The 12,851-nt window shown below is 36.4% G+C and overlaps 1 protein-coding gene across 1 annotated transcript; it reads right to left on the reverse strand.

Annotated features, from left to right (window-relative positions):
• Nucleotides 1-1,424: 1,424 nt before the first annotated feature.
• Nucleotides 1,425-11,025, reverse strand: Mmgt1 (membrane magnesium transporter 1; the record flags this gene model as incomplete). The annotated part of the gene is given in 3 exon segments (XM_055610078.1): nt 1,425-5,230; nt 6,811-6,914; nt 10,973-11,025. Coding segments are annotated over 3 exon segments (317 nt in total), but the record flags the coding sequence as incomplete, so codon positions are not given.
• Between the last annotated feature and the right edge of the window lie 1,826 nt (nt 11,026-12,851).

The following is a 12,851-nucleotide window of genomic DNA, read 5'->3' on the forward strand; positions in this document are numbered from 1 at the left end:
AAGCATACTCTTCCCAAAACACAGGAGAAAAGTCTATTTACAAACTATACAATGAACAAACACCTATCACATAAAACAACATATTAAATGTGGCATATGTATTTCTCTAGCTATTCTGAGAATATTCCTTTTATTTAACAAAATAAAAGGTTTTTCTTTTTTTTTTTATCATTCTAAAGCTGGCCTCTTTGACCAGGAACTAATCTTTTTAATTTAAAAATTATTTTCATACAATATATTTTGATCATGTTTCTAAATTTTATGACTTTCTTCATTACCTGGTCCTTTATTCTATGTGCATATATCTTTCCTGTTCCTTCTTAGATAATGAACACTTTATGCGGTTATTTTGAAATATCATATATGGATTTTGATACTGTGTTTTCAAATTACTGTAAGTACCCGACAAGTTTTACATATGGGACTTGCCTTTAGAGTCTCATTAAACGTTTGATTCTGATGGGTTTTTTTTGTTTGTTTGTTTGTTTGTTTTTCAAGACAGGGTTTCTGTGCAGTCCTCAATGTCCTGAAACTTGCTATGTAGATCAGGCTGGCCTCAAACTCAAGAAAGCCACCTGCCTCTGCCTCTGAGTACTGGGATTAAAGGTGCGCAACACCATTGCCAGGCTAAACTTTTGATTTTTCCCTGATATTCCAATTGATTTGTTTGACAAGATCTTAGTACAGTCCTGGGTGGCTTAGAACTCACTTTGCAGCTGAGTCTTAAAGGTGTGTGCCGCTATACCCAGCTCAATCAGTTGTGTTTTTTTGACACTGTCATTTTGACTGTGTGCTTTATCTGCAATGCACTACATATTGCTGTTCAAGAACCAACTCTTGTGCCCTATAGGGCACTTGTTTATTTAGAAATGACCTTATACATTATGAGTGCAAAAACAAAAGTACATTAAGACATTACATAGACAGTGGGGTGTGGTGTTGCACACCTGTAACTTCAGGACTTAGGAGGCAGATGCAAGATAATTATCACCGACTCTACGCCCCACCTCAGTTGATCTTGGCCTTTGGCGATTGGGAATTCAAGTCTAGCTTTGATTATGTAGGGAATTTGAGGCCAATATGGGCTAAATGAGACGTTGTTTTAAATATGTATGTAAAACAAAACAAATAAAAAGAGGCCATGAAATCGAAAGGTGCCAAAGAAGGTACACAGAAGGAGTTGGAGAAAGTAAAGGAAAGGGAGAGATTATGTAATTGTATTCTCAAAAACTAAAAAAAAAAAATATTTAAGGAAGATTTTACATATAAAAGTAAAGTACACATTAAAAACAGCATCATGCTAGAAAAACATACAATACCATAAAGTGAGCTCATGGCTTTATTTTTTTGGGGGGGACAGAAACTTAAGAAATGAGATCAAAAGTTAAAAACAAACAACAACAACAAAAAACACTACCCCAAACAAGGTGAGACAATCACTTATTTATTGGACAAGGAAAGGTCATTTAGAGAGAGAAAATATATCTAAAAACGGGTTTATTGATGTTACAGGCATCAAGGCTCACAAACAACAGTAACTGATACATCGTGGAAACAGGTAAAGTCCAGCCAGGAAGATGCTGTTATATCATTCAACAGTATGCCACAAGTGCTTAGGAAGCAATTATTCGGTAGTTACTGTGCATACTTGCCATCAATTCATAATCTTTATTCCCTGTAGCTGAGGTATTAGCTCATAGGATTTGGCTAGTTCCCTGGTTATGAAGTGTGTTCCTGCATTCTGAAAAACTCTGAATGAGTGTATGTCTATTATTGAGTGTCACTGAGGTCATGTCAGCTATAGGCTTACCTAGCACTATACCATATCACAGTTTTTCAACTACCCTAGGCAGTAATGGACTATCACACAGTACTGTAAATAAAATTCTGTACTGTACTGAACACACTTAGCACTGCCACAATGCACCCAAATCTGATTTAGTCCTATAGTACCATAGTTCAAGAAGATAGCAGAAATTCGATGAAGTCAAATTAAAACAAAATGGGGTATTTATCTGGTCTGAGGTATACAAGCTGTCCACAAAGGTGGACATGTCTAAATTTACCATGTCAATTTTTTTGCTAAATTTTCAGCATTGTTTTTAGCATGATTTTATTGCCTGGGTAGGTAAGAATAAATTTTAATATCCATTGTGGAAACTAAATAGGCTGGGTGGTGGCAGGTGCATGCTTTTGAACACTCTGGAGGCAGAGGCAGGTGGATCTCTGAGTTTGAGGCTGGCCTGGTCTACAGAGTGAGTTCCAGGACAGCCAGGGCTACACAAAGAAACCCTGTCTCAAAAATCCAAAAAAAAAAAAAAAAAAAGAAAAGAAAAGAAAGAAGAACCTAGAATGAATGTTAGAAGCAGTAGTACAGAAAGGATGTTTGGCTAGGAGGAAAACTATTCTATATAATAAGATTAACCAGGAAATCTGTGAGGTATCTGGCTTTCCCTCTTTAAATCCATTGATTTACCAACTACTTTTTCTGTGATACTCTGGATGAACCTAGGACCTTGTGCATGCTAGGCAAGCATTCTAACAGATTTACAATTCCAGCTTCCCAATCATTTCCTTTCACTGTATTGGGTTCTGGGTTCTCAAGTTGAACATTCACTCCACATAGGAAACCACATTTAGGAGACTGGTTGCAGATGACTAAATATTGCATCAGTTCATTTATGGTAAATGATAAGATTATACATATAATAGACTATTGGTTTCCTAGGACTTAGGCGGGACACACTGGGAGGAAATTAGAGGTGACAACTAAAGAATACAGGATTTCGTTGAGGGTAGTGAAATGGCCTAGATTTATCAAGTGGTTACACAATTTTGTGAGTAAATAAAGTTATTTAATTATGCCCTTTTAAATTTGTATAACTTCTTTAATGGTAAGTCTCACTATGTATTTTAATCTGGCCTTGAACTTGTATGACAACTTTCCTGCCTTGACCTCCTGAGTGTTAGGGTTACAGACATGAGCCACAGCTGGCAACTATACCCTTTAAAGAATGAAATTAAAAAGAATGTAGATTAATTATCAGTAACGTTGCTAGGAAAACACATTAAGAGGAGAAAACAGCCCTCAAAGAGAAAAAAAAAAAAAAAAACAAGAGGCTCTTCAATCAAGTAATAGTTGTGAAGAATGGCAGAAAAGCTTCTGCATGCCATTTTCATTCCATTATATCACCTTAGTCCTTGGATTCAGGTTTTTAGGAGCCTGGAGTTAAGACAATGATTCACTAATATAGCTCAGATTTGCCATAAACTTGTGATCCTGTTTCAGCCTCCTAGGTGCTGGGATTACAAGCACATGCCACCACACCCATTTTTAGCCTATTTCTAAATTATTATAGGCAATCAGCTGATTTCTGAGTTTGTTCTCAGTAGAGAACAGAGTCAGTATTCCATAGATTTAGGTAGCAAAATAAAACTAAAAAATCACAATCCAACATCAAGGGCCCGGGATATAGCTCAGCTGGTACAGTGCTTGCCTAGCATGCATAAGGACTTGGGTCAAGTCCCCAGGACCTAGAAAACCAGATAGAATGGCAGCACCTATGACCTTAGCACTGAGGAGGTGGAGGCATAAGGATCATCCTTGGCTACATAAGTGAGTTTGAGGCTAGCTCAGGTTATATAAAATCCTGTTTACAAACAAACAACAAAAACAACAGAAACAAATAAATGACAAAATAATCTTGTCCTTTGAGGCTGTGCATCATCCTAATGAAAAAAAAAAAAAAAAAAAAAAACTCCAAGTAAAAGAGCATCCTGATATCAAGACCCTGCCTGAAACAAACAAAAAGCTTCAGGTGGGTTTCCTATCAAAATCTGCAGTAATTCCCTTTATACCTATATAATTTAACAAAAGTAATGTGTTCATGCTTGTGGAGAGCAATGATCTCTACAAAGTAATGTTGAGCTTCTTAGTTTTCTAGCTGAAAAAGCTACTCCAATTTTCCTAAGAGTAAAATTAGTGCCTGTGAAAAACATTCAATGCCATGTCCTTATCCTCACCTTCAGCACCATAGAGTGAAGATGGAAAACTCCAAGCCAGCTCTTGGTCAGAAGCTGCAAAACAACTTCTTAGATGACCTTAATTTTTCTAAGAGAATTTAAAGTGATTAACTCCAAATATTTAGAACATATTTGGCTCGATTTCTTTGCATGTGCCTTTAGATTAAATGAGACGTTTCCTTTCTTTTTTACTAATTCACTAGTTTAGTATGAAATAAACCAATAGACTTTGAATGAAACTGGCTAATGATGATCAGTTTTCCTCAATTGATACTATTCTACATAGGCAAGATAATGAAATTACAAATTGTCTTTTTGGTCTACTTTCAACTAGTCTTACATTATACACTCAATGAAATTTTTACAATAAAACAACATGAGTAATTTTACAGCATGATGAATTTGTTAAATACATATGTTATGATAGAATTTCAGACACAAAAATTGCTCACTGCACACAGAGTCTCAGAAGTGATGACACAAGACAGCTGATGTTAAAAGGTATCTGGGACTTGGGTCCAGAGAGAAACCATTGATAAAGTAAAAATTGGCAAGTATCTGTAAAAGTAGAGTCACTTTTTAGGGGACCCCCCCAAAAAAAAACTGTGAAGTCACCATTTTGGTCTTCTTAAAGAAGTTGGTCTGATAAGAACTGAAGACCATTTGAGTCCTGTGCTGCAAAATGCAGGTATTACATGATTTCCTAGGATTCCTAAAATCTGTAGTGCAAAAGAAAAAAATCTTTGAAAATAAATAATCATGAAAATCCTAACATTTTTTTCAGGGAAATGTGTTCGAAACAGTGACTTTTACAAAACATGAGAACTGTTTCAAATGAACAAAAACTTTATACGAAAGTTCAAAGACTCATTTCACAGATAACTTATACACCATTTAATTTGATCAACAATGTACAAACAAGGGCCATAGATTATTTTAACTAGCTCTGAAACAGCAATATAAATACTGATGTTGGGAGGAGTGTTTTACACCCCAAACTCCAATACTCAATTCTGTATCTGTCCTGTTATTTAATTTGTAAAAAGCTTAACGGCGCAGTGAGTCAAACTTTCTTAACTTCAACGATGTGTTAGAGGACAATGCATCGAGGTTTGAAGAATTTGTTGCATCCGAAGACCGGAACAGCACTCGGCCACGATGGTTAAACACATAAAAAGATGGGTGATTCCTTAAGGTATCAAATGTCCTTAAAAGAAAAAAAAAGCACCAATTTTCACATAAACCTTTATAAAGGCCCATTTGAAAAGTAAGTAGGCTTCTAATGAATTATGAATTTGCTGTAAATTACATTTTTAAAATAAGAATAAATCTGAGATTAGACTACAAATGATAATCACACTGTATTGCATATTTTTACTATACAGAAAATGTAAGAAACTTGGAAATAACAATAAAGTTGTCTGACTTTCTTTTCTTCAGCTATTCCTTCTGGGATGCCTATCAATAATAATGAATACTAGGTAAACTTCAATCACCTCTGTAAACCTAACAGTAGCTTATAATAAACCATCTTTCAAATGCCAGCAACATAACTGCACCTCTTAGGCCCTAAGCCATAGACATTTCAAGCCATAAGATATTTCACAGATCTGTTTTTCAAGTAAAATGAAATTTTCCTTTTGGCCCTCTGTATGTACCATTGGCCAAACTCAACTACCCACTACAAAAGGAGCCATTTGGTTTGGCTCCTTTCTTTCCTGGCTTCTTGCCTGAGAAATAATAATCTTAAGATACATAGAAATAATGAAGTAAATGGAGAAGGAGGAACTTCCTCCAGTATACAGATGCTTACTATGAATCCTTCTATGAAAATACTATAAAGCCTTACTTATTATTTCTAGATAAGGAAGGTAGGGAAAGTCCAGAAATGGAATTGAAGAAACTGAAGTAAAAATATGGGGCAGGAAAGCAAGCAAACAAACAAAAACAGGAGAAAAATGCTGAATAGCGATATTATTTAATCCAGATATAGAAATAGGACTGAGGGCAGAGCTTAAGTCAAGATTAGGTTCAAATGAGAGAGGAAACAGAAAAATCAGTTGTTTTTTCAAAGACTAAGCTGGAACAAGAGGATAAAAGCATAAGAAAGGAATGGGGGGAAGACAGGGAGGAAAGGAGTAGACAGGAAGGAAAAGCAGGCAAGGAACCTAGTTAATGTTTCTGAGCTATTATCTTTCAATACACCTATTCTCATCCACCTATAATCACATTCTAATAAATCATTACTTTTAGGCTACTAGCAGGAACTACAATCTAATACCTTGTTTTTACTCTTCTTATTGATCGATTGATTGAAGGGTCTTCCCAGAATGTCTTGGAATTCACAATACTTCAGCTTCTTGCCTCACTCCGTCTCCCTCTTTTCCCTCTCCCTCCCCTCTTTCTCTCTTAGTTTTTCTAGACAAGGTTTTTCTGTGTAGCCTTGGCTGTCCTGGACTCACTTTGTAGACCAGGCTCCTGGCATTGAACTCACCTGTCTCTGCCTCCCTGAGTGCTGGGATTACAGGCGTGTATCACTGCACCTGGCTTGCTTCTCACTTCTCAAGACTGCTGGGCTTACAGGCGTGTGCCATCATACCTGGCTTTCAACTTCTACTTGTCCTATGATACCAAACACTGACTTAATATTTTTGCCTCATTACCCCTATAAACTACATAACCAGAAGATAAAAATAAAACCGGATTTTATGTAGATGAAAGCACGCTATGACTCATGCGCAAAAAACAAATCTCTCTGAAGTTAAATGCTTCTGAAAAGGGACTTACTTATTCTTTAATTCTGAAGTGGCATCCATGTCTTTGAACTCCCCTGCGATATGAACTATGCCATAACAGGTGACTGCAAAGGCCAGAAGTGTCTGAAGAACTATCTGCGAGTATAAAGATGCAGATTAACAAATAGTATCTGAATACTATTTGAAAATTTGACCATCCACTTTTCCCCTCTGTGCAACTTCTACAAGCATTCCTCAGTACCACGCATCAAGGAGTCAAGTCTTACTTGAAATGATTTGTATTCAGATACAATAAAATCTCTTAAGTATAATAACATATCTGAGATTTGAGGAAATGACCTTAGCAACATGCTCAGAGAAGCTAAATCACCAAGTACTGAATGGCACTAAGCCTCTTAGAACTTAAGTACCAAACACTGTCTGTTTCCAAGAGCAATTAAAACTCATTTGTTATTTTGTTTCTGTTCAGTATCAGAGAGAGCACAAAGCATACAAGCACAATATAAAGAAAAGCAATAAAAAGGTATCACATACCCACCAACCAACTACACTTTAGTCCTTCTTCCTTTCTTTGAAACAGGGTCTCATTATACATTCCAAGTTGGAATTAAACTCATAATCCTCCTGCATCAGGCTTTCCAGATATATCCATTACAGGTACCAAACATGGCTTCCCAGAACCGTCCAAGTCCCTCTCACATTATTTCCTTTCCTTTCTTCTCAAAGTTAACTATTATACCAAATTGTGTATTAATCCATTCCTTGTTATTCTTGACAGTATTCCTTTTGTTTTTGAATAATCTATGACTCTCTAAAACACATTAGTGTTTACTTTTACTCGTTCTGAATCTCATTTAAATGCACTCAAATACATTCCTTTGAGTCGAGCTGTCTTCCCTCAACATTGTTTGTGAGATTTCATCTCCACAGCAGCAGTCTATTCCTTTTCATTGTGTTTACTACCCATCATATGAAACCGTAATTTATTTCATTATTGCTGGGAATGTGGGGTGTTTCCTGTTATTTTTACAAGGCCAACAAATATTTCTACATCTTTTCTGGTACACAGGAATGGAAACTCTGAGTACAGAATACATATGTGTCCATATGTATAATATAATACCAAACTGCTTTCCAAACAGGTTGTACAAGCAACAATGTTTTATGTTTGAAATTAACCAACACAGGATTTTGAGTCTATTTTCTTAATTATGATTATATGAATTTTTAAAAGTTTGCCCTTTGATAATCATGAGAAAATTCTTTTTGATATAAATGAGCGTATGTTTGTATATATCTACCAAAAAGAAAAGGTGAAAGGATGAGTTAACAGCCACATATATTGTAGCTTTATTTATAAACAGAGACAAAATTAGCCACAAGTTATTACTATCTAAATTAAAACCCAATGACATCTGAATTGTTACTTTACATTCCAACCACCAATATACTAAAGAGATTGTCTTGTTTTATTAAGACAGGGACCCAGTTCAATGTTCAATGAGGAAAACCTTGAGCTTCTGAGCCTCTTGTTTCTACATCCCAAGTGCTAGGTGTGTGCCACCATGCCCAAATTTTGGGTATAGAGAATCAAACACAGTGATCTATGTATGGTAGGCAAACACTCTACTGAGTTACATCCAAGGAGATTGTCTTTAAAAAAAAAAAAAACTTTTTGAGATTGTCTTTCATACAACACAGTTAGCAAGAATGCGGTGGATGAATGAATTGGCATGAAAATATACGTTCCAGAAAAAGTATATCCATGAAAAGCTAACTATAAAGTGAGGGTAGGGGCATATGCCTGTACTCTCAGCACTCAGGAGATGATGGCAACAGATCAAGCATTTCAAGGCCAGGCTTGGCTACCTATAATTTCAGTGCTAGCCACACAGACTGTCTCCACAAAACACAGCTAGCTAACTACAAGACTACATACAAGCTTAGGAATGGATAGAGAATTTGGGGGTTCTTCCCTGGTAAAGGCTATTTCTCTTACTCTCAGCATTTCTTAGTTGTCTGTGCTTCTTTGTCTAGGGCTAAGGCCCCATGGTCATCCCTGAAATCACACACACACACACTATGTGTGTGTGTGTGTGTGTGCATGTATGTAACAATAAGAAATACAGGCCATGAATTTGAGTAAGGGCAAGGGATGAGTGCATGGGAAGTGTTAGAGGGAAGAAAGGATGGGGAGATAATTATACTTTAATTTCAAAAACAATTTTTAAACTATACACACACATGCATAATGCTTTTTAAAACGATCCGGTTTTAACCTTAATTTTGTTGCTTCCTATTTATTTATAGATAGGGGAAGCATAGGTGCCACAGTATAAGGGTTCATTCAAGTCAGAGGCAACTTGCAGAAGTTGCTTCTCTCCTACCATGTGGGTTCCAGGGATCAAATTCAAATCATTAGGTTTGGCAGCAAGTGTCTTTACCCACTTAGACATCTTTACCACTGAAGCATCTTACCAGCTCAAAAGCTCTTTCAGTTAGGTAAAACATTTTAAAAAAGCGTAAAATCCTTAAAGTATTAGGGGAAAATGTAAAGTTTCCAGGGAATGAGATAAGTCCTGCTGCTGCTATTGTTTTAATTTTGAATGATTAATTTATATTTTCACACCTATTATTTAGTTCTGTTACAAAGAACTTACAATGTTTCTAAGTTTAAATCTAATAACAAAAATAAACTAAGTCAAATGGGAAATAGGTACTAATTCAAGTTAAAAACCACCTTCTTTAATATTTTTTTTTCTTTTTTGGTTTTTCGAGACAGGGTTTTTCTGGGAAGCCTTGGCTGTCCTGGAACCACTTTGTAGGCCAGGCTGACCTTGAACTCACAGAGATCTTCCTCTGCCTTAATTTTTATCTTTGATTCCTATCTGTAAATAATATAGAGTCAGCGTTGCTTGTTTTTAAACTTTATTTTTTTTTATGGTGGAAAAAGTATATTTTAGAATTAACCAGCTGGACTCAGTTTAGATGATCACAATCTTGTTAGCAACATCCAGAGCATCATAATCAGGAGCCAACTGAACATACACCTCTTCTTTCCCTCAGGCCTTATCAGTGTATTCACTTTGGCCACATAAATGTCATAGAGTTTCTTCATGGCCTGTTTGATCTGGTGCTTGTTAGCCTTGACATCCACAATGAACACAAGTGTGTTGTCCTCTATTTTCTTCATGGCTGACTCAGTGGTCAAGGGAAATTTGATGATAGCATAGTGGTCAAGCTTGTTTCTCCTGGGTGCACATTTTTGAGGGTATTTGGGCTGTCTCCGTAGATGCAGGGTCTTGGGCCTCTAGAAGGTTGGGTAATGTGTAGATCGTCTTCCTTTTGTGGCAATGGACAGCTTTCAACACTGGCTTCTTAGCTTCTTTGGCTTCGGCTTTTGGGAAGGGCAGGAGTAGCTTCCTTCTTCGCTTTTGGTGCCATCTTGGTGAAAAGGCTTAAACTTCATTTTTAAAAGGAAGTATTGGGCCAGTGGAATGACTGAGAGGGTGAGGACACTTGCCACCAAGCCTGATGACCTGAGATTTTTTTTTCCCTTGGGACCCACATGGTAGAAGAAGAGAACTCACTCCTGTTGACTGTCTTCTGACCTACACACTTGTGCTGTGACATGAACACCTATACACATAATAAGATATTTAAAAAGGAATTTTTATAAAAACTTGAGCCAAGTAACATTTTAAAAGACCATTTTCTACTGTCAATACAGAAACTTCTGAAATGGTACCCCCATTTCCTTCTTTAGTTTTTGCTTTTTTTGACAAAGGGTCGTACTCTGTAGTCCATGTTGACCTCAAACTCAAACACGTATGATTATACGTGTTGAGGCACCATGTCTGAACAAAAGGATCAAATAGAAATTTTTAACACTTCAAAATCTTTTTATTTTACAGAGTGATAAAAGCAAGTAACTGCTGGGTGAGGTAACACAGGCCTTTAATCCTAGCATTCAGGAAGCAGAGGCAGAAGCAGAAATAGGTAAATCTCTGTGAGTTTGAGGCTAGCCTGGTCTACATAACAAGTTCCAAGCTGGCCAGACCTACACAGTGAGACCCTAGTTTAAAAAAAAAAAAGAGGTAACAGATGCCTGAATATGATGCTTGAAAATGATAACAAAAGCAAAGTGGCTGATTTTAAATATGTATTTAGTGGAATATAAATTACCAACTTACATCTATTGGTAGTGATTCATCTTCCTTTTCTGTTAGTCGCATATAAGAACGATCTATAAACCAGAAGCATATCATTAGGAAATTGTAGCCCATTTTCCTTCCTCAAAATGCAAGAAAATCAATATACCAAAGAAGTGGCTAACTTATATGCTGCATAAATAATCCCAAATTCCCCCCAAACCCCTTCTACTGCAATAAACCTTATCTTTTTAAATTAGTTTATGCTTGTCATGGCCTGTTTTATCACCTTAAATGAGTCACAGGTAAGTATGAAACTGAAATAGCTAAGTCTAATTTTTCATTAGTATAGGAAAATGTAGAAATTCTGAAATTGTTTCTTTCACTAAGTCATTAAAGAAGTCATAATTATTTAACAATCAAGAGGAGTATAAAAATCTTCAATGTTGAATGGCCATGACACTGTGTAGTAAAGCCAAGGTGACACTTGTATGGAAATGTTTCACTTCAATATAGTGGACTAACTGGAGTTCCAGGACATTAATTTTTGTTCTTGCTACTACTTAATTCTGCTGCTGCCTTAACCTCAGGAGGCAGCAAGGGATTAAAGGATGGGAACAGGACTTACAAACTGGTAACCCTGAGTCATACATAGCACCAGCTCTTTTCTATTTACTATAATTTACAGTACCTCATTCAAGATATCCTTAGCAACCCCAACATGTATTTCAATTGTGGAATGTTAAAATGTGAAAGTGAGCAGGGTGTTTCTTAGATTCAAAGAGCTACAGAACCGTTGTACTGGCTGAGTTTCCTCTGTGGTAAAATGGGAATGTGAAATTTAAACAGGAATTGTTTAGTGCATGATCATTGCACTGCAAAATCAAAGGTCACTATGGCAGAGATGGGCATGCTACAACACCATAGGATGCTATCTGCTGCCACAGTTTCACATGACACAACTAGCATCAAAGGTAAATCCCAGTCTCTTTGCCAGTATGAGTAATTACAAACCCACAAGGCATTCTAATCACTTGAAAAAATATAAAAAGCCAAAATCTTAATTCTAGATTACGTAGGACAGTCTACTTCTAGATTAAACAGTCCAATTCCTACTTTATAACGTACTGTAGACTTAAAATACCCACATTGTTTTGTGTGAATGTTATGACTTTGATAAAATAGTGTATCTGCAGGCAGAGTGTATTTGAGTTTACAGAGCTTGTAAGTACAAAGGGTAAATGCAAAATGAATCCAGTATCAAAAGCAGTTTTGGATTAAACTTCTAATGTCCCACTTCTAGCTAGCTTTCTTGTTTGAATGAAGTCCAATTTGTCCCTTTAACACTATTTTCAGCTAGGCATTTCTTCATCGGTGAAATGAGCATGTTGTATTTCAAACAAGGGCCTTCCCTGCTCTACCACTGTGTAACAGAGCTAAAGCTTACTTCGAAAATAACACAGTACTTCAGTGTATCCTAATCTCCTCCAGGGCAGTGCTTCACAAACTAATGTGCATGGAAATCACCCAGGGATCTATTAAAACGAATATTCTGACTCAATAGGACTGAGGTGGAGCCTGAGTAGACACTAACAAGCTCCCAGGTGATGTCCATGATGCTGCTCTATTGAACACACTATGAGCAGCAAGGCTCTAAGGCATTTTCCCCGGGTCCCACCAAATTACCACTCCCCATGAGCATTTATACACACATACATACACATCTTTAGCATATTCAGAGTATTTTATCTTACTGTAATTGTTGGCCCACTAGTTTTTCTACTAGCCTAAGATTTCCCTTATGGCGTCATGGTACTTCTAGAACCTAAAAGCAGAAGCAACTTCAATCACTGATCTAAGGGGAAAAAAAAAAAATATATATATATATATATATATATATATATATATATATATATATATA

The sequence above is a fragment of the Psammomys obesus genome, unplaced genomic scaffold, assembly GCF_907164565.1.
Source record: "Psammomys obesus unplaced genomic scaffold, mPsaObe1.curated_primary_1811, whole genome shotgun sequence".
Lineage (NCBI taxonomy): Eukaryota > Metazoa > Chordata > Mammalia > Rodentia > Muridae > Psammomys > Psammomys obesus.